The 17,917-nt window shown below is 39.9% G+C and overlaps 1 protein-coding gene across 1 annotated transcript; it reads right to left on the reverse strand.

Moving 5' to 3' along the window:
- Nucleotides 1-4,540: 4,540 nt before the first annotated feature.
- Nucleotides 4,541-17,818, reverse strand: LOC103462300 (coiled-coil domain-containing protein 81). Its single transcript, XM_017303836.1, has 14 exons — nt 17,662-17,818; nt 15,404-15,585; nt 15,236-15,310; nt 14,989-15,160; nt 12,495-12,600; nt 11,260-11,338; nt 9,684-9,830; nt 8,516-8,611; nt 7,441-7,610; nt 7,272-7,350; nt 6,905-7,015; nt 6,688-6,797; nt 6,477-6,602; nt 4,541-6,169 (listed from the first exon to the last, which is right to left on the reverse strand). The coding sequence occupies exons 3-14, from the start codon at nt 15,302-15,304 to the stop codon at nt 6,031-6,033; spliced, it is 1,404 nt and encodes a 467-aa protein (XP_017159325.1). The 5' UTR covers nt 15,305-15,310; nt 15,404-15,585; nt 17,662-17,818; the 3' UTR covers nt 4,541-6,030.
- Between the last annotated feature and the right edge of the window lie 99 nt (nt 17,819-17,917).

The following is a 17,917-nucleotide window of genomic DNA, read 5'->3' on the forward strand; positions in this document are numbered from 1 at the left end:
AGAGAAATTCTTTTGCCTCCTCTTAGCAGCAGACAAGTCTGAACAGCATGCGCCATAACAGAAGTAGTCGTTCTATAGCAAACACATTGGCGACAGGTAAACTGAAATACTAAATTACCTTTTTTTTGAAAAGGTAATTTAGTCTTTAACGGTAAACATATGACTCAACTGATGAGTGTGAGATGAGTCGGATCTCATATAAGGACAACCGAAAGGTCAAATATTGCACAAATTCATTTTTCCATAAACAAACTGACGCATGCACAGGGTGAACATGGAAATCACAAAAGGATTTGGTCCTCAGCCAATGAATCCTTCATGTCAAGACAAGAGTTTTATGTAATGCAGGTTTACAATTGTTTTCATCTCCATTCACCGTACATGGTGTATCAGTCCAATTCATCATAAAAAAAACCCACTACAGGCCAATTTGATTCCAAAAATAATTCAGCTACATAGTTGGATTCAAATCCAATTAATATCCAGATTAAATGAAAATTATGATACAAAACAGTCAAATATAGCTGATCTAGTTTTAACTAGATGTGACATTAGATTTCCTAGCATCTGGTAAATCGGTCGTCTCTCTAATGTGTCAAATTTGCTAACAGTGAGCTGTCCCGTCCACAACCTTTAGTGCAAGAGTCCTGAACAAACTTTTTAACAACTAGTGAGTCATCTTAATGACTCTTAATTAATCTCTTCCTAGCCAGTCAATTATAAAGAAGAGAGCCTCCACAGATATATAGCAAAACATCAGCTTTTGGTTGTTGTATTTTTACTGACATTTCCACATGACCGCTGTAATATCCCTACGGGAAAAGGAACTCAACTCACCATTTCTCTTCCTGCAATGAGTTGTGAAGAAAAGAATAAAAGTGCCTGCAGAATGGAAGAACCGTTGAGTTTGGTAACTCAGTCCAGCACAGCATTTTCCAAACTCATTTCCAGTTAAGCATTTCATTCACTCTTCGTCTTATGGCTACTAGGTTGCTCTTTCTGAGCGGATATAACTCTGCTAAATGCCCTGTGGTGGCGTAGAAACACATTTTTGAAGCTTCTTGAGTCGCGTTCAGGCATTTCAAAAAGGAGAAACATTTACAGGATTTATTTTGTGATAAATTTTGTTGATTGGTGAAAATCTTTTCCTTTATTTACAGTTTAAAGTCAGGGGAGTAGCTGAATTGCAAAAGGATAGTGTTGTTTGGTTTGGGAAACATTGTGAAATATCAACAGATCGAACCAGTTATGTGACAGATGTCTTTAGGCAAGTTATTATTTTTCTTTGTCCCCTTTTTTCTCAGTCAGCCTTTCGCTTTCTCATTTCCTTTTAATGCCCACTGGCTGAGCAGTGGGAGACCATGCAGTCATATTTTGACCATAACTAGGCATGAGAGATGGAGAGCAAAAGCGAGAGGGTGCAGAGTTAGGAGAAACACACAAATATGCACAAACCGTCAGCAAAACTAAACTGGAAATATTTACCTACGTCATAGCAAAAAAAACAATAAAATAAATCACCCTTCATCTCAATGCCCACACTGTTTACATTTTGTCAGCAGCACATTGGATGAGATGTATCCTCCACCTAATTCGCATTTTCTTCTGTTCAGAGTAGGTTTGTGCTCAATTTAAGAGAGACATTCTGTGTTGAAAATAAACTCCCCAATGCCTCAAACCACAGATGTCTCCACTTTGGCACGTCCATGCTGTCCTCCTAGTGTTTGCTGCCAGCTGCAGGCCTGTTTTCATGCTTCAGCTGAGCACCGGGGGCTGTATTTAGAAAAAAACAATGAGGGGAGCACAATTATACAGATATGTGGAGGACAAAAATGGGTTTTCAAGAAAGAGATTAATCACATTAAAAAGAAGAAAAGTAGGAAAAGAGACGGTGACACTGTTCCTGTAAAAGGTCAGAGAGAGAAAAGGATGAAAGCGGTAAAGTTAGAGGGGGCGAAACGTGTGTCCAGTAAGAAGAAGTCAACACTGAGTGAACCAAATCAAAACCGGCACTGGACTCAAAGAGCAAATCCCCTCAGGTGAAATCCACTCGGTTGTGTGCTGCCTTTTATACACGTGATGCATAAGGATCCACATTCTTATCCATGTAGGAAAAGGAAAGGTGGAGGTTGCAGGAAAACTTGCTGATGTGGATGTTTTTAAGGAAATTACATTTTTGCAATACTATGCTTGTATGTGTGTTTTGTGAAATGCACTCACACAGACCGCCTGACTTCTGCGTGTGTGTGCATGAGATCACATGAAAAACTTTAGACTTGGCTGACCCTGCAGCTTTTACTTTTCAGATATGATAAAAAAAAAAAAAAACAGATCTCCCTTTGATAATAAATGTATTTTCTCACAGTGATCATCATTCACTCTTATCAAATGTGCAGCTGATGACAGGCAGGTTAATGGCTTGTACTTGTCAGCTGGAAAGCATTGATATAAATTTACAATCAGACATTAAAGGATCCATTGTCTGACTTCAACTATTATACTGTTATTTATTATTTTCTGTAAAGATGCTTAATCAGAAATATTTTTTACTGCTATATAAGTTTCTGTACTGAAGTTATGATTTATATAATTTGAATATTTTAAAATGTCATACATTTAAAAAAAAAAACGACACCAAAAAAAATACAAATAACATTATTGCAAAATAATAAATTCAGGTGAAAAAAAAACTATAATTTTTTTAAATACAAAACTTATGAAATTGACACAATTGTTAATGTTAGAACGAAGTAAAGTACTTCTAGTTATAATTTATACTTCTTACTGTTAACATGATCTCAAGATTAGCAGGTAGAAAATAATGTTGGAATTTCGAAACTGGTTTACAAAAACGTTCCACTTTAGCATAAACTGTAGGTTTGTGTCTGTGTCTTGTGTTTTTTGATAAAATATGCCTGTTCTTCATTTCTTCACAGTGGGTAGTGTCCCGAAATTTTACTCAAGTAAGAGTAGCGATACTCCATATTAACATTATTCAAGGAGAATGAACAGTATGGTGTGGTAAAGCTACTCGTAGGTGAGTTTGGTGTGGAACATCTTGTCCTCAAACTGGTAGAAGACCTTTAGACTAGCTAGACTTTCTCGTCCAACATCAGTGTCTGACCTCACATATTCACTTCCAGAAGAATCATCAAAGCTTCCCACAAACCGCTAGCCCCAATGAAAAACTTATGAAATGGAATTTTTACCACTAGCCCCAGTGAAAAATGATCCCAGAAGAGCTGCAAACGCTAAGACATCATATTACAACGTATATATCAAGTAGGGGATGTTAATCGAGATAATATCTGTGAAACTGTCACATTTGTGTATGCAAACAAAGTTTAAAATCAAGAGAAATACAAGGAACCTTTACTGTAACTATTTAGTCTGCAGTCTTTGACGCAAGTGATGAAATTGAACATGTTCATCTATATCTGCTTGTTTGCATCTGAACTTTCTAGCTAAAGCACAAGTTGTCTTCTTCTATCCCCAGCACTGCCTCTACTGGGGCTTTTGAAATGAAGACTCCAACTTATCAATAATATAATTTTTGAAACTGTTTTTTGTTTTATGAAACTTCTTTTAGTTTTTGATGATGTTCAATATATAGAAGACTTATGAGACACTAAAATTATAAAAGACCTTTATATGTTGTGGTAAACTGATGCGAACATTTATAATTAAATGTTTTTGTTGGTGTTTTTTTCCACTGTAAACCCTGCAGGATGTTGACTCACACAACAGTTATATTATAGTTTCTCTCTAACAGTGACTGGACTCTGACATTTAGGAAAGCATCTTGTTTGCACGTCACAGATTGTTTATTCGGGTTCCTCTTCTGGTCATTTCAGGATGGTTTGTGGGGAGGGTGAGACCGTCAGGATCTTTAAACGGATGTTTGGATAGTTACTATAATAAAGTCAAGCACCATCTGGCTGCCAGTGAATTCAAATTGACTTCTCCCTGTTCTTGGAAACAGAAAGCAGTGAGACATGCAAACACAGAGAGCCTGAAAGAAAAAGAAAAGCTGTCTATATTTCACTAAAGGAACTGTCAACTGTTTTGAACCAAAGGGAACACATTTTATGGTGCTGAACAATGACATACATCTTAGCCTCTCATAACCCTAAGCAGTCGTTCTGTGGTAAAATGTGGTATGCTTGAGCAAAAAATAGCAGAACAGGGTTTAGAAACCAATGGACACAGTCTGTGTTACACTGGTTCACAAATTGGTGAAGGATGAAATAACAGCCCTTTTCCACAAGTATGCACAAGTTGACAAACGATCTTTGTCAGGTTTTGCTCAAAACATGTCAAATAGTGTGGAAATACCCTAAAGTATCCCGTCTTCAGTCTCCACCTGGTGCAACGTGTCTGGTACACTTCACCAGGGAGGCATCCAACCATCTTGCGACCATAATATAGCAAAAAAATAAAAATAAACAATAAAACAAACAAAAAAAACCTGAGTATTTTTAACTCTAACTTTAAAAAAATTAACTTGGTTTTCTGATTGTGATATGAAACATCATGAAATGTTTATCTAAAACTAAAATAGGAAAAAATAATTTAAAGCAGGTTATTCGCACGGGGCATCAAACAGGGTAGGGCCGCCCCTGCTTACGCTAACAATTAATCACACTGACACTTTTGGAACGATTAATTAACAGGTTCAAATAAAGCTCCTCTGAGAATATGTGTTTGGTCATTTTTGTTGTTTTTCTGTTTTTGCTGCAGCACTTTTACCAATATGTGCAGTCTGTCTGGTTGAAGTCTCCTCCCTAAGGCGTTATTTGAAACGGGTTTGTCTATTTAGTGCAGTTTATGACTTTCACTGAGCAATTACGGAGCATAGTGTGGGTTACAGGCGTGGCATTGGGGTTCAGCTCAACTAAGAAAGGCGCAGTTCAGCTTTAGATATTACTGAATTTCTATTTGTGATCCTAGAGACGGTGCAGACAGCTTTCTAAAAGGGTTCCCACATATAAAGAGGGCAATGTAGCTCGGGGCCCTCCGTAATTAGTTACCACTAATGTAAAACTAATATTACGTGAACCCAATGTATGGGGCATAATGTAATAATACATAATAATAATGTAATATTTGTATTTATAAAAAAAGAGCATATCCTGAAGTGAAACAGAATGGCAGATAAAGCTGGTGAGTTTGGGGGAAAAGTGTTTTTTTCTTGCTGTTTTTATCTGTAATCTGTTATTTCATCGTGTTTTTCACTTCCATGTAGAAAGCCTGGACATGTAGAGCAAACACAATGGTTTTGTTGAGATACTGTAAAGGCCCAGTTGTCTTTTTTTTGTCTGTTTTGCCATTTCCCATCTTTTAAGTCAAAAGAAAAATCCCCACTCTTTGTAGAATGGAAAGTGATCTTCCACACTGGGTTTCTGCTGGCTCACTTTTGTTGTGGTGTCTGAGAAACTCGCAGGTGGTCCCAGAAAAGCTTTCAAGTAGAATAAATACTGCAAAGCAGGGGGGTGTTGCACTCATTTCACAGTAACTGCAGCAGAAAATATGCAGTAATCCTGTTCAGGTTGCAGCTGGTTAGAGTAGGGGATACTGAGGGAAACTGTTTTTCAAGAGGTTCCTAAGTACTAATTAAGCTTCATTTAAATTCTGCAGTGTATGTAGGGGTATTTCCACACCACTTCAAATCTTTCTAACTACAAGTCGCCTGTTTTGTACAGATTCTCTCTGACAAGGCTCACATCATCCCAGATTTGCTTCTTTAATTTAATGATAATAAATGCACAGCAATGAAATTAAGCTCACAATAGTCAAATCCTATTTCAAACTTATCCCGTAGAAACACTTATTATGGAGCTCTGAAAAAAGTTTCCAGTCTAAAACGACAAAAAAACAACAACCAAATAACACACAGAGCAGATACGAATCGCGCATTATAATTGTGAAAGAGTGACCAAGAATAGGTAAAATAGTGCATACTACACTGGGCTGCAATGCAGCAACGACTTGTTCAATTTGCTAGTGTTTTCCTTGTAACGTCGTTCTGCTTCAGATCATAAACTGTGAACCCGAAAGGTAACGGGAGTCCTTCCATATGTTGGTTTCTCCACAGTTGGTGGTCCTCTTTTTACACCTCCAGCAGCGTTGGCATTCTTCGAGTTTGTCTACCAGGAGTTTTCCAGTTGACCTGTAATCAGGGAGGCATGGAAGGCAGAGAAGGGGAACATGTTTGGAAACGAATTCAATTATATTTTGAAACGGAAAAAAAAAAGATATGGAAAAGTGATTTACAATCCTTCCACGGAAGATGAAGAATCTAAGCTCAGGAATCACCTGCATCCTCCCTTTCATTTCCCATGGTTTTTATCGTGCGCTGTTGAATACCAATCTAGTTTATTGCTTTGTTTCCACAAATTTCAGAAATTAAATTGAGGGACCCAGATTCATATTTCTATCTGCTTCAGGATGTTTCTGGGTGTCTTTCAACAACACACCTCAGGAAGCGCCTCTCCTCATCCTCTCGCCTATGTTTGAGCTCGACACTTCGACTCCAATCGTCCTCCAGCGATTTTCGGATGGCACGCTTCTTTTCAAAATGATTGGTGGTGTCCCGCATTAACCTGTCCGGAGGGTGGGAGAGCACATTTTAGGTGCACACTTTTTTTCCCTTGCATGTCTGTCTGGGATCAGATTTTATGCCCTCACTCTGTTTTAGTGTGTTTTAGCATTTCCTTTTCTGTTTCCAGCTGTAGTCGCCGATTCTGCATCTCCTCCGTCTTTCTCTGAGTGGCAACGCCGAAATTCGCCTGAAAGAGCTGCAAGCGTACAAAACACAGGTCTAAAAGAGCCGTTCTGATGAATACCCAGGCCCTTAAGAAAAGAATCAATAGCTAAAAATAAAAAAAATCAAAAGGTCGGAAACCTTTTGTGCTCTCTTTCGGCTCTCAGCCCTCCTAATTGCTGTTTCGCAGCGAGTTAGTCTTGGTTTGTCAGGCGGACGCTCAGAACATGATGTGAACATCTTGTCCTCCACCTAAAAGGGAATCAACAAATCAGCAAAACATTTTGGTTGCAAATGCTTCATAAATTTATGTTGAGCTACGTTTGAGGAGGTTGTGGATGAACATTGGTGAAGCGCATTAAAAAAATTACATTCACCCATAATGTCAACTAATAACCTCGATTTACTTGCTATTATCACTTCCAGAAACAGGAAGGGCACGCAGATAAGTCTTTCCAAGTAAATGAAAGAAATATTAATAGTTGGAGATGGTTTTGTGTTTCCTAGCCTGAGTGTCCAGAGCCTTCCTGTAATGCTTGGTTTTCTCCAGTTTCTTCTGGAGCTGCTGAGCCCTCTGCAAAGCTATCCTGAAATTAAAACATATGGACACACACATACACACACAGGTTGCAAAACACATAAAATCCAGATATCTGACTTGCTGCTCAGTAACTCACTCCTGTATCAGCTGCATCTGGTCAAGTCGCTCTGTAAGAAGGCGATACTGCTGGTCCTGAGCCACGAGTTGCTGCCTCCTTTCCATCTGGCTCCGTAGATCACTCCTGTAACGATGCTGCTGTATCCTCTTCGGGGGAGTGACCGGTCGAGCCGGGAATACGAATGATCTCTAAGCACAACCCGGAGGAGACACGGCAATAAAAAAAGACGTCATATTTTCCTTAAGTTAGTCTTGTGCAAATTATTCTGACGTGAACAAGAAATATCTGAAGGATTCTGTTGTGTGTTAGGAAAGAACACCGATTCATTTGCGCTGGCATGGAATGAGGACTTCCTGCACTGCAGATCCTCCAGTGAAAAGTCAATATTCAGTACCAGTAAGACCAGTTCATCTGTTAACCGTTAAAGCTCACATGTGATCAGTTAAAGTAGTCCAATGGAGAGACATGCAGTGGAAAAATGTCTGCATTCCTCTCATCAGTGTGCAGGATTTTGCCAATGTCTGATTTTGACCATTTTTTATGGATGAGAATGAGGCAAAACATTATAGCAAATTCATTCCATGCCAAGCAGTCTGGAGGAGTCTGTGACTTGGACATAAAGTTCACTTAAGTTTCCAAGCAAAGACTTGAAAGAGCTTCATTTCAAGCACAGAACCTGGAAGAACTCAACAACATTAGCATGTGAGGATGAGTCATGGATCAGACATATAACCAGATACATTAAAATGTCTTCAGAGGTCAGTGAACTACAGGAAAGTTGCTGTGCTTACTTGTGTCATGTTTTCCATCCACTTTACCACAGTTCTTTCAGAAGTGCCCACGCTTCCTGCTAAAAGTAAAACTGCTTTCTATCGTGGTCAAAACATTAAACTGACGCTTGTGACCAGGAGCAACCACTATCAGTCGCCGAGCAGCAACTAGACGAGCAATCAAAACACTTTAACAAACTCCCACAAACCAACGCTCTGATGCAAACCGCTCTCCGACACGTTGCCACCGCAGTAACCACAGTTGCCATCACACAGTACAATAAAAAGGATGTGTAAAGGTTGTCGGTTTTACGTGTACTCACAGGACAGTCGAAACGGGAGCTCTTCTCCTGCCTTGACATGTGCAAGTTGAACGCAGCCACCTTCTTTGCCTGCTCATGCCTCTCAGTCAGTTTTGCCTGAAGACAAAACATATTCATATAAACATAAACTTCAGGCAAAACTGAAGTTTGTCTTCAGGTTTTTTTTTTTTCAGTTTTACATAAATCAGCGTAATTAAACGTACTCTTTTGGATACAGAAATGTAATTTGTTGTAGTGGTTGTTTCCTTTTACACAGAGGTCATCTTACCAATACTGGGCTTGTTCTAGTTTTGAGATACACATTAGTTCTGGGCAATGGTCATTCATCTCCATACGGGCATTATATGGCTGACAAAGTGATTTGTCTTTCACAGAAATGGGGAACCTTCACGACAAACTCTTTGGCGTAACAAAGAGTTTGTGGCTATTGTTGTGGGGAGCAGATTTTATCTTCGCTGGAAAAATGAGGACAGGTGACATCAATAAATCACACAACACGTGCTGCTTTGTTCAGCTGCGTCTCAGCCAGTGTAGAGCACTTAAGTAAATCACTATAATACATTTTTTATCTACAGAGTATTTTTTTTTAATTAGTAAACTGAGATATGCGAGTGAGGTTCATTTCCTCTAATTCAGTGTTAGATCCATGGCTGGAGTTACCCTCATTTCTGACCTTTTGTTGGACCTTTTGTTTCTGGAATCGGAAAAGGTCATTATTGGTAGAGAAACTTTTCTGGTAAATCACCACCACATGATCCAGCAGCTATGTGTCCTTTTCTGGATGAACCACCCCTCTGTTTCCTGGTCATTTCTTTTGTTTATTGACCCTGGACTCTATCTGGGAACTCCTATCATCAGTCAGAAACTCCCGAAGTTTGCTGGTAAAGTTTGCTTTTCCATTAAACAACTCACCCTGATATGTGGAGAGGATTTTCCAAGAAAGGAATTCAAAAACATTAAAAAGAATGAGGTTATGAAGATGAATGACAGTTGTTTTCCAACTAAAGGAAGACATTTTAGGAAACTTAGGGGATTTTATTATTTTTTTTAAGTCATATTCACATTTTTTCAGACTTGCACAGCACACTTTCACCTCACGTGTAGCCTTTTGTAATTAAACTCTAAATACAAATAAACTGATGTGTTCCAGATGTACACTGGCACACACCAGCTCTTGCTCCATCTCCTGCTCATCTCTCAGCTGTTCTTTAAGCAGTAAAAGGTTTCCGTGAGCTTTCTCCTCTGCGTCTTGTCGCTCCCGTCTGTTCTCTGGAACGTTCCTCAGAGCCCGCTGTATGCACAAGTAGCACAGCTCCTACAGAGAGAGTTGGAAAGTTATTTTTCTTTGAGGCACAGAGCAACAGTAGCTGTATTCTTAGCCTGCCGAGCATTGTGCCAAAAAAGCCCAACAGGACTTGAGCCTCTCACAGTCTGCGTACTCTACATTACATAATATGTTGGGTGTGTGAGACACAATGAGTCCACAGTCGGTTGCTTCAGTGGAATCTTGTCAGAATGATCCAACAAAAAAAAATACCAGTCCAACAGTAAGTATACAAATTACACATCATCACTGTTGTTTTCATTTGGTCAGGTCATAACCTAGAAAAAAGGGACAATGGTGACAAATGAGTTGCAGTAACAGTCATGTTGTCAAGCTAAACCATGCTTGGTATTTCCCATTGATCAACTTTATATGTAACGATAGCAAGTCGGTGATGGGTGGGGCTGTCTGAACGACTCAATCCATCTCACAACCAAAGCTTTCCCGACAATGACAGAAGATTTAGGGGAAAAAAAACTGCTGACAGTCACACAGTGTGAACCCTGCTCTTAGCCCTTGTGCGTGCGAGGACTGAGGTAAATGATACAAGTGATACGGGTGTGGGGTCGGTTGAACCCCATTTGTAAACACAAGGGTTAGTGACACTGGTTACCAGCTTAAGTCACAGCTACTCCAATCATTCTATGTAAAATTTATTTGATTCTGCTTTGTATTAGGAGTGGTTATAACATGTCAAGAATTTTGAATGTTTTACAGAGCAAGAAATGTTCCCTGCTCAAACCACCACATTCAGCAAATCGCAGAGCCCACGCTCTCCTCCTGACCTCTAATCTCTATAAAAAACGTCAACATGGCCACAAGCAGTAGATCCAAGTGGCGGGGGAGGGCTGCCCTGTAATGCTGAAGCATTAGTAGCTTGGAAATTACAGCTACAGGGAGGAGCTTTGCCTTGAAGGCGGAGCTAGGTCCACTCGGGCGTTTTGCACAGCTGAACGGATGCCATGGGAGATTAAAGGATTTGTTTAACATGCCTGAAAGAATCAAAGTAACACTCCAGGTACGTTTTTGATGAGAGAATAACATTATTGCATGATGTAAAGCTCAAAAAGTAGATTTCAAATAATATTGACCCTTTAAATATTTGTGTAAATTTAGGGATGCACATAGGCTGTTGGAGGAGTTTTCTTGTTGTGAGGAAGTTCTTTCTGATTGTCGCAACATGCTCACTCAGGAGGAATATCACTGCTGCTAGAGGAACTATAAACTGAACTTAGCCTTAGTAAATTAAAACTATGATTAAAGTGGAAAACACTCACAACTGTAGATTTTAAAGATATCAATGCAGATACTAAATAAATAATGAGTCAGCAGTGATCAATTACCAATTGCATCAATGGAAAAAGTAGTGGTATCCATGACTCATCAATGATGATTCAGAAAAAAAACTTTAAAAACTTACCCTTTCAGCAGGGATCTGACCAGAGCAGTTGACATTTTTGAGATGCTGGTCCAGTTTGGGAAGTTCTCCATGTATCACACTGGGAACAGTGGGAATGAGAGTAGAAGCAGACTGCTGCACACATCAGAAAGACCAACATGATGTTTGAAATAAAAGAAAAGACAGTTGCTTATCCTCAACGCATTTCTATCAATAGCATGAAACACATTAAAAAGGATCTTAGGCCGCCCCCTCCAGAAGGGGTTTTGGCGCCCCCTCTGATGCTGCGCCCCTATGCGTTGCATACCCTGCATACCCACTTTTTGCGCCACTGCCTCCCACAGTCCAAAAACATGACTGTCAGGTTAATTGGTCAGTCTAAATTGCCCCTAGGTGTGAGTGTGTGTGTGCATGGTTGTTTGTCCTGTGTGTCTCTGTGTTGCCCTGCGACAGACTGGCGACTTGTCCAGGGTGTACCCCGCCTCTCGCCCGGAACGTCAGCTGGAGATGGGCACCAGCAACCCTCCCGACCCCACTGAGGGACAAGGGTGTAAAGAAAATGGATGGATGGATGGATAATAGCACCAAGTCCTTCTTTCTGGCTCTGATTGGTTGTTTCTGACCAAGCGGTGTATTTCTACAGATGACAATAGGACCATTTTTTTCTTAAACATGCATGAAAGATTCAAGGCAACACTCCAGGTAATTTTATTTTTATTTTTTGATGAGGGAATAACATCCTAACATAATGTAAAGCCCCAAAAAAGTAAATTTTACACAAAACTTCAAGGTTTGAAACTGCTTCATGTTTTCTCAGGTGAACCATGGAGAGGTTTCGGTGTTTGCTTACAGTACACATGCGCTTCAAATTGTGTTTCTTTCCTGAAACGCACGAATAGGTCAAGCATGATTCAGAGAGTTCTCTGGATTTACTTTCAGACATTCCTAGATTAACTCACTGTTCTTGTGTTAACATTTGTTCCAAACATTGCTTTTTATGTACCATTTGCATTATAAAGGTCCAGGTGTGCTTGTCCAAGCAGAAGCCTGAAGTGAAAGGAGGTGCGAACAGAGGAGAATCTGTCCGCTCTACATCATTTATGGCGTCTGGAGCTGTTAAAGAGGCAGTGACATTAATCTGTGACCCCCATGAAGCTCTCAGCTCTCCCTGATTAACCTGCTTATTCAGAGCGCTGAAAACTGACCCGCCATATGAAGTCTCTGTGTGTGTTTTCATCCACGTGTGTGTCGACTACCTGCTTGTGGGCACCGCAGGGGGGATTGGATTCAGTTCCTCAGTCAGGCCAACAGCTTTCATCTGCAGTGACTGATTGGATTTAGACTCTCTTTGTTGGGGAACCTCTGCAAAGAAACACAACACTCTGAGTGGCTTCACTGCTTTAAGGCTCCGCTAACTATCTTGGTTTCACGATGGAAGCTATTAATTATGTTGTTCTAAAGACTGAATCTAAGCCACGACGTGGGAACATGTTGGGGAACATTTACAAGTTGTGGACTGAAGCTAAAGTCAGAGTCATCACAGATGCTTCCAGGACATAATTATTGCAGTCTCTGATCCATAAAAAAACACATCTTTTTTTGATGAATGTGTGCTTAAGATTGAATTTTAAAATCTCTAGAAGAGTGAAAGGTCACAGAACAGGACTTGCTCAAGGTCCAGTGTGAAGTTTCCAGTCCCTGGTGATTTGAGGAGACATTCAATCCTCTGTTTTGTCGAGTCTGAACTCAACTTGGCAAGAAGAAGCCCTGATCAAGTGAGTGCATGTATCCAACTGTGACATACTTTTCCATACACATTTTTGTATTCAAATTTATTTTGAATAGTCTGATGTACTGTAAATATTCAGTAAAACTGGATTTTAGGGTTTCTTTAACTGTAAGCTATGAACTTTAAAATGACAACTTCAAATGCACCCCTTATCATTTCTAATTTCTTAAACTGAATTACTGAAATGTTTGATATGATAATCTAATTGTTTTTAGATGTATCTAATGGTCATATTGAAATACAGCTGAATCCTCAGCTTGAGGTTCTCACTGAGAACTAAAACAAAAATGGTGTTCTGATTGTAATTCAGATTACTAAAGAAAAACTATGACAGACTACCAGCTTCCCTGAAAATCTCAAGCGATGTCGTCACTGTCAGTAAAACACATTTATCAGGAAATTGAAGCAAGGGAACAGGAAAGTCTATGACCAAAGGGCAGATGAAGATAAGACCATGAACTGTTGATTTTACCGCCTATCTGGAGTGAATTGGTTAATAAATGACGTTACAAAAAACAGATCTGCTTTCTGTCTCTTAAACCACCAGGAAGCTGTATTTACTATTCCTTCTGAACTTCAAATTCAACAGCAGTCTCTCATCCTCATCGTGTGGATCAAGCCTCTTTAAACTGTATGAGGAAAGTTGAGAGGAAGGAAAAGAGTACAGCAGAAAAAAATTGCAGCACAAACACTGTTTTGATGGAGTTGTGCTGAAAGTAGTTCTGGGTTCCCTCATGCTTTTCATTTCAAAGTTATATTCTCTTTTAGGATGCGTTCACACCAGCTCCGTTCAGTCCGCTTTAATCAAGCTCATAGTTCGTTTTACTTCAAAGTCTAGGACTCTTGGACTTGTTGAATAAGGATTGGAGTATCATAAAACATACAAATTCTTGAAAGCACATTTTGTGAGCTTTGATATCTTAAGCGTGTAATAAAAAAAAATGGACACAGTTCAAGAACCACATTGTATTATTTGGTTTTGATATTGAATCTGGTGCAGGCAACAATTAAAAAGCCACATGTCAAGATACTTTTTACAGGATTGAAATGTTCAGTGAAGTTCAGAGAGTTTCTCGGACCGGGTTTCCAGGGGGGAAGAGACTCTGAAGGGAGAGGCGAACAATCCGGCAGTGTTTAACATTCCAGTTATTAGAGGAGTCGAGAATCTGAGAGGAGGTTTGTCGCTCCACTGATCTGAGCCTGGCTGGTGCTCGTAGAACAGACCGTTCTCTTGTTTTTCCTCCGATATTGTCGACAGCTGCTGGATTTATTGGAGGTTGGACAGGCAGGTGAGCCGCCGATAGACAAGTGTGAATTCAAGCAGGGCAGGAGTAGCACGAGGTGCATCCAGGAGAACAAGCTCTGCTGCGAACAAAGAGACCCAGGAGGAGACCACAAGCCATGACTTGATCTATCAGGAAGAACATGAACGGTTTCCAGAGTAGAGAAACGAGCTAGTGCCAGGATGAGTCAAGCGTAACATAAGGAAAAAAGAAAAGAAAATGATGCTTGATTATATCTCGGAGGGAGTGAGATTTGGTGATCAGGCTGAGTCACTCACAACAGCAGCTGTGAGTGACAACCCCGCACACACATACGTCCAGCTCAGCCTGAATTTAGAGACCAAGGAGGTGGAACAATTGTTAATTCCTAAGCGCGTGAGCCTTTAGTTTGTTCATCAAAAACAAAACAAAATACATAAGAAAATTCTAACTTAATATGTAAATTCAGAAATGAGAGACAAAGCAGGTCACATGAATTTAGATCAATGTGAAAATCCCTTTGAACTACATTCAGTGTTAGACTTTTTACCTTTTAGTAATTGAAGGAAATGAAACTAAAATAAATGTTTATTTATTTTTTCAATACTTTTCCAGACCTTAAATATTAGAAAAGTAGATGCCTTAATTTTCCAGATGTGTCAACACTGCATAAGAACTTTCAGCAAAGATCCCCTTCACCTTTTTTGCTCCTCTGGTCCCCAGATGGCAAAACGTTTGAGCCATCTTTGCCGATTCCTTTGTTATCCGTCTGAGGAGAGCCGATAGCTTGGAGGGAGACGCGGCAGGCAGTCTGTGGCCTTTGAAGCTCAGTGACTTCACCAGATGACAAGGAACCACTGCTCCCAGCTCTCTGCAGGGACAAAAGTACAATTAATCTGCATGTATATCCCTGTGAACTCATTACTAATTGTAAATGTAATAATACCATCCTGGAATCTTTTAACGTCTGATGTGTCTCACTGATTGTATTAATGAAATCCCTGCTGAACTTCATCTGAACCTTTCAGATATGCAGAGAAAGGACACATTTGGTACAGCTGCTGTATCAACCTGCACAAGTGAAACAGAAACCTGGCCGAAGCAGACTGGTCACCTTGTTGTTCCTGAAGGACAGAACTCCAATTCCCTTCAAGGGGAGGAATATGTGCCTCTCCGATGCCAAGGCTCGGTGCAGCGCCGTCAGAGTTTCTCTAACGCAGCCCTCCACGACGTCTCGACTGTAGGGCGTCTGCTGCGACACGGCTGCGAAGTTCAGAGGCACTACAGGCACGTGTGCTGCTGAAGTGGACAATTCACTGGTCATCTTGCTTTCGTATTTACTGTGTTACTTAATAAATACAATACAAAAAAAAATTATACAACTGAAAAATATTCACTGTCATTTGTCTTCACTATTTCTCATTTACATACTTTTAACCTCCACTATCTGGGGAATTACTTCAAATCAAGGTAAGACTGTATTGTTCATCAAATCATCAGACGATTTTCAGTTGAAGTGGTCAATAAAATTACAATCTGTTTTGATAAAGCAAAGGTTTGATTTAAGAAAGGTTTTGACTCTAAGAGACTATGTTGTCAGACAGTAGAGATAAATGTCAGCATTGTTCTAGCCTGGTAAAAAAACACACCCCCCTTATTCAACGCTTTACTCTGTATGAGTGTATGGATGTTCGGATATTGGGAAACGGTGGACCTGATTTAACCAAATCGCTAACATTTGGTTGTGAAGTGTGAGACACGCCAGCTCCATCGTGAAGCTACACTATGAAGCTGACTGGAAGTCGTGTGCGCTGTAAGCAACTCCATGGGGAGTAGGAGCCCACAACGTCTTTGCTATCTCTGCCAGCAATAAAATGTCTTAAACATTTGTCTTCCTCCGTTTTTTATTGCTCAATACTTGGAAGCATGGCCAGCACGGACTTGAATGGCTTCGCTCACTTCTTCTGTTGTCGTTGCCAAACTACCATCGTGGGCAAACCCCAATTTTAAAACAGCACAGAAACTTGACATTGTTGTTCAAAACGCCTCCTTCTCTTTTCCGATTGGCCAGGATGAAATGCATCTTGAGAAATCAAGCTCAATGGGGCACATCCCAGACGGAACACTGGAGGGAGATGAGAATCGAGCGGAATGGTGTGGGAAGGCAATGACCATAGCAATGGCTAGTACTCTTCTAATTCTATAGTGATGTAATATATGCCCAAGAACTAGCTACTGCCGACTTAGAAACTAATTAAGGAGAATGTCTGATTCGTTTCACAAAACTCAACTCCCTTAAATTTCTGCATCATTTCCTACAAAGCTTGGGAGATCAAATCGCATCCTGGGAGTATCCAGATTCTTTGCCCTCATAATGAGAAGACTTCTTCTTTCTTTCTCTATTTTAGGGGGTTTTCCAAACTGTAACACAGCTGTGTTTTGTTGACATATTTGCAGATAAACACAACTTCCAAGAAGAGGGCGGAACCTAAACACAAACAAAAGTTTAGCTAATGTGATACAGAATCAAAGATTGTCAGCTTTGTATCAGTCTGTACAGTGCTGGGAAAACGGAATGGGTCCCTTTCACAGGTTCCTTTGCTTTTTTGTCACATTTGAATGCTTTGTATCGTCACACAAATTTCAATGTCAGACAAAGGTAACCTTATGAAAAAGAAGCAGTTTTCAAATGATTTCATCCATGAAAGGAAAACAACCAGGTCTGATGAGTGCTGTACCAGAAAAAACAACAAAAAATGATTTTAAAAAGTGACAACGTGAAACAAGCTACAGATAGAGAAAACCTAGAAAAACTAATGGCACCGGGGTTATTACCTTTTCACAGAGAAGTTTGGTTGAGACTTTCTTGAAATTCCATAAATCACATAATTTCTTTTGTGTTTGCTCTGTTCTTCGTCCAATATTAAAATTTCTCTGAATGATACCAACATTAATATGAAAGCAACAACAGAACAAAGTTGTAAGGAAGAACATAATTCCTCACAGTACTGTAAACAGATACTGGTATCAAGTTACTGCAAATGAATTATTCCTCTTGAGCAATATCTCCCAGCTCCAGTTATCCTGAATGTCGAGGTTTCCCTACATGATCCTAAGGGGTCAATTATTTCCTTGGCTCTTTTCTGCAAAGGCATCTTTAAAGACGAGTGAATTTATAACAGAGAAACATTTAAAAACCCCCATAGGCTGGCAGACTTCTTAGGGCTACTGATCCTAGGAGAAAATTCACTGTTCAACAGCAGAGGGAAAACTAAGCAAAAGACACACTATGCCAAAATGTAATATTACATTTTTAATTGTGACTTATCAAAAAGAGCCGCCTATTTGTTTTTTCTTTGCACATTTGCTCACCTTCGGCCAACCACCTGACCTGGTGTAGCCCTAAAGACTGGGATAGTTTCCCTGCCAAGATGAAGATGGGATGATGGACCTTAGAGAACCTGTGTCCTGTGTTGAAGTTCTGCAGAGAAAATGTGAAGGTCCCCAATCCTGATAGGTTGACCCCCTGTTGAAGATAGATAGATAGATAGATAGATAGATAGATAGATAGATAGATAGATAGATAGATAGATAGATAGATAGATAGATAGATAGATAGATAGATAGA

Source organism: Poecilia reticulata, linkage group LG3 (genome assembly GCF_000633615.1).
Source record: "Poecilia reticulata strain Guanapo linkage group LG3, Guppy_female_1.0+MT, whole genome shotgun sequence".
In the NCBI taxonomy this organism is placed as follows: Eukaryota; Metazoa; Chordata; class Actinopteri; order Cyprinodontiformes; family Poeciliidae; genus Poecilia; species Poecilia reticulata.

Bases quoted from the DNA above. Each gene is read 5' to 3' on its own strand.
- LOC103462300 (XM_017303836.1), bottom strand. From the start codon at position 15,304: ATGAAGTTCAGCAGGGATTTCATTAATACAATCAGTGAGACACATCAG. The intron at 9,831-11,259 runs GTAAGTTTTTAA...CTCTCTCTGTAG, and splicing joins GTCAGATCCCTGCTGAAAGG to GAGCTGTGCTACTTGTGCAT. The intron at 6,603-6,687 runs GTGAGGGCATAA...CCCTCCGGACAG, and splicing joins CTAAAACACACTAAAACAGA to GTTAATGCGGGACACCACCA.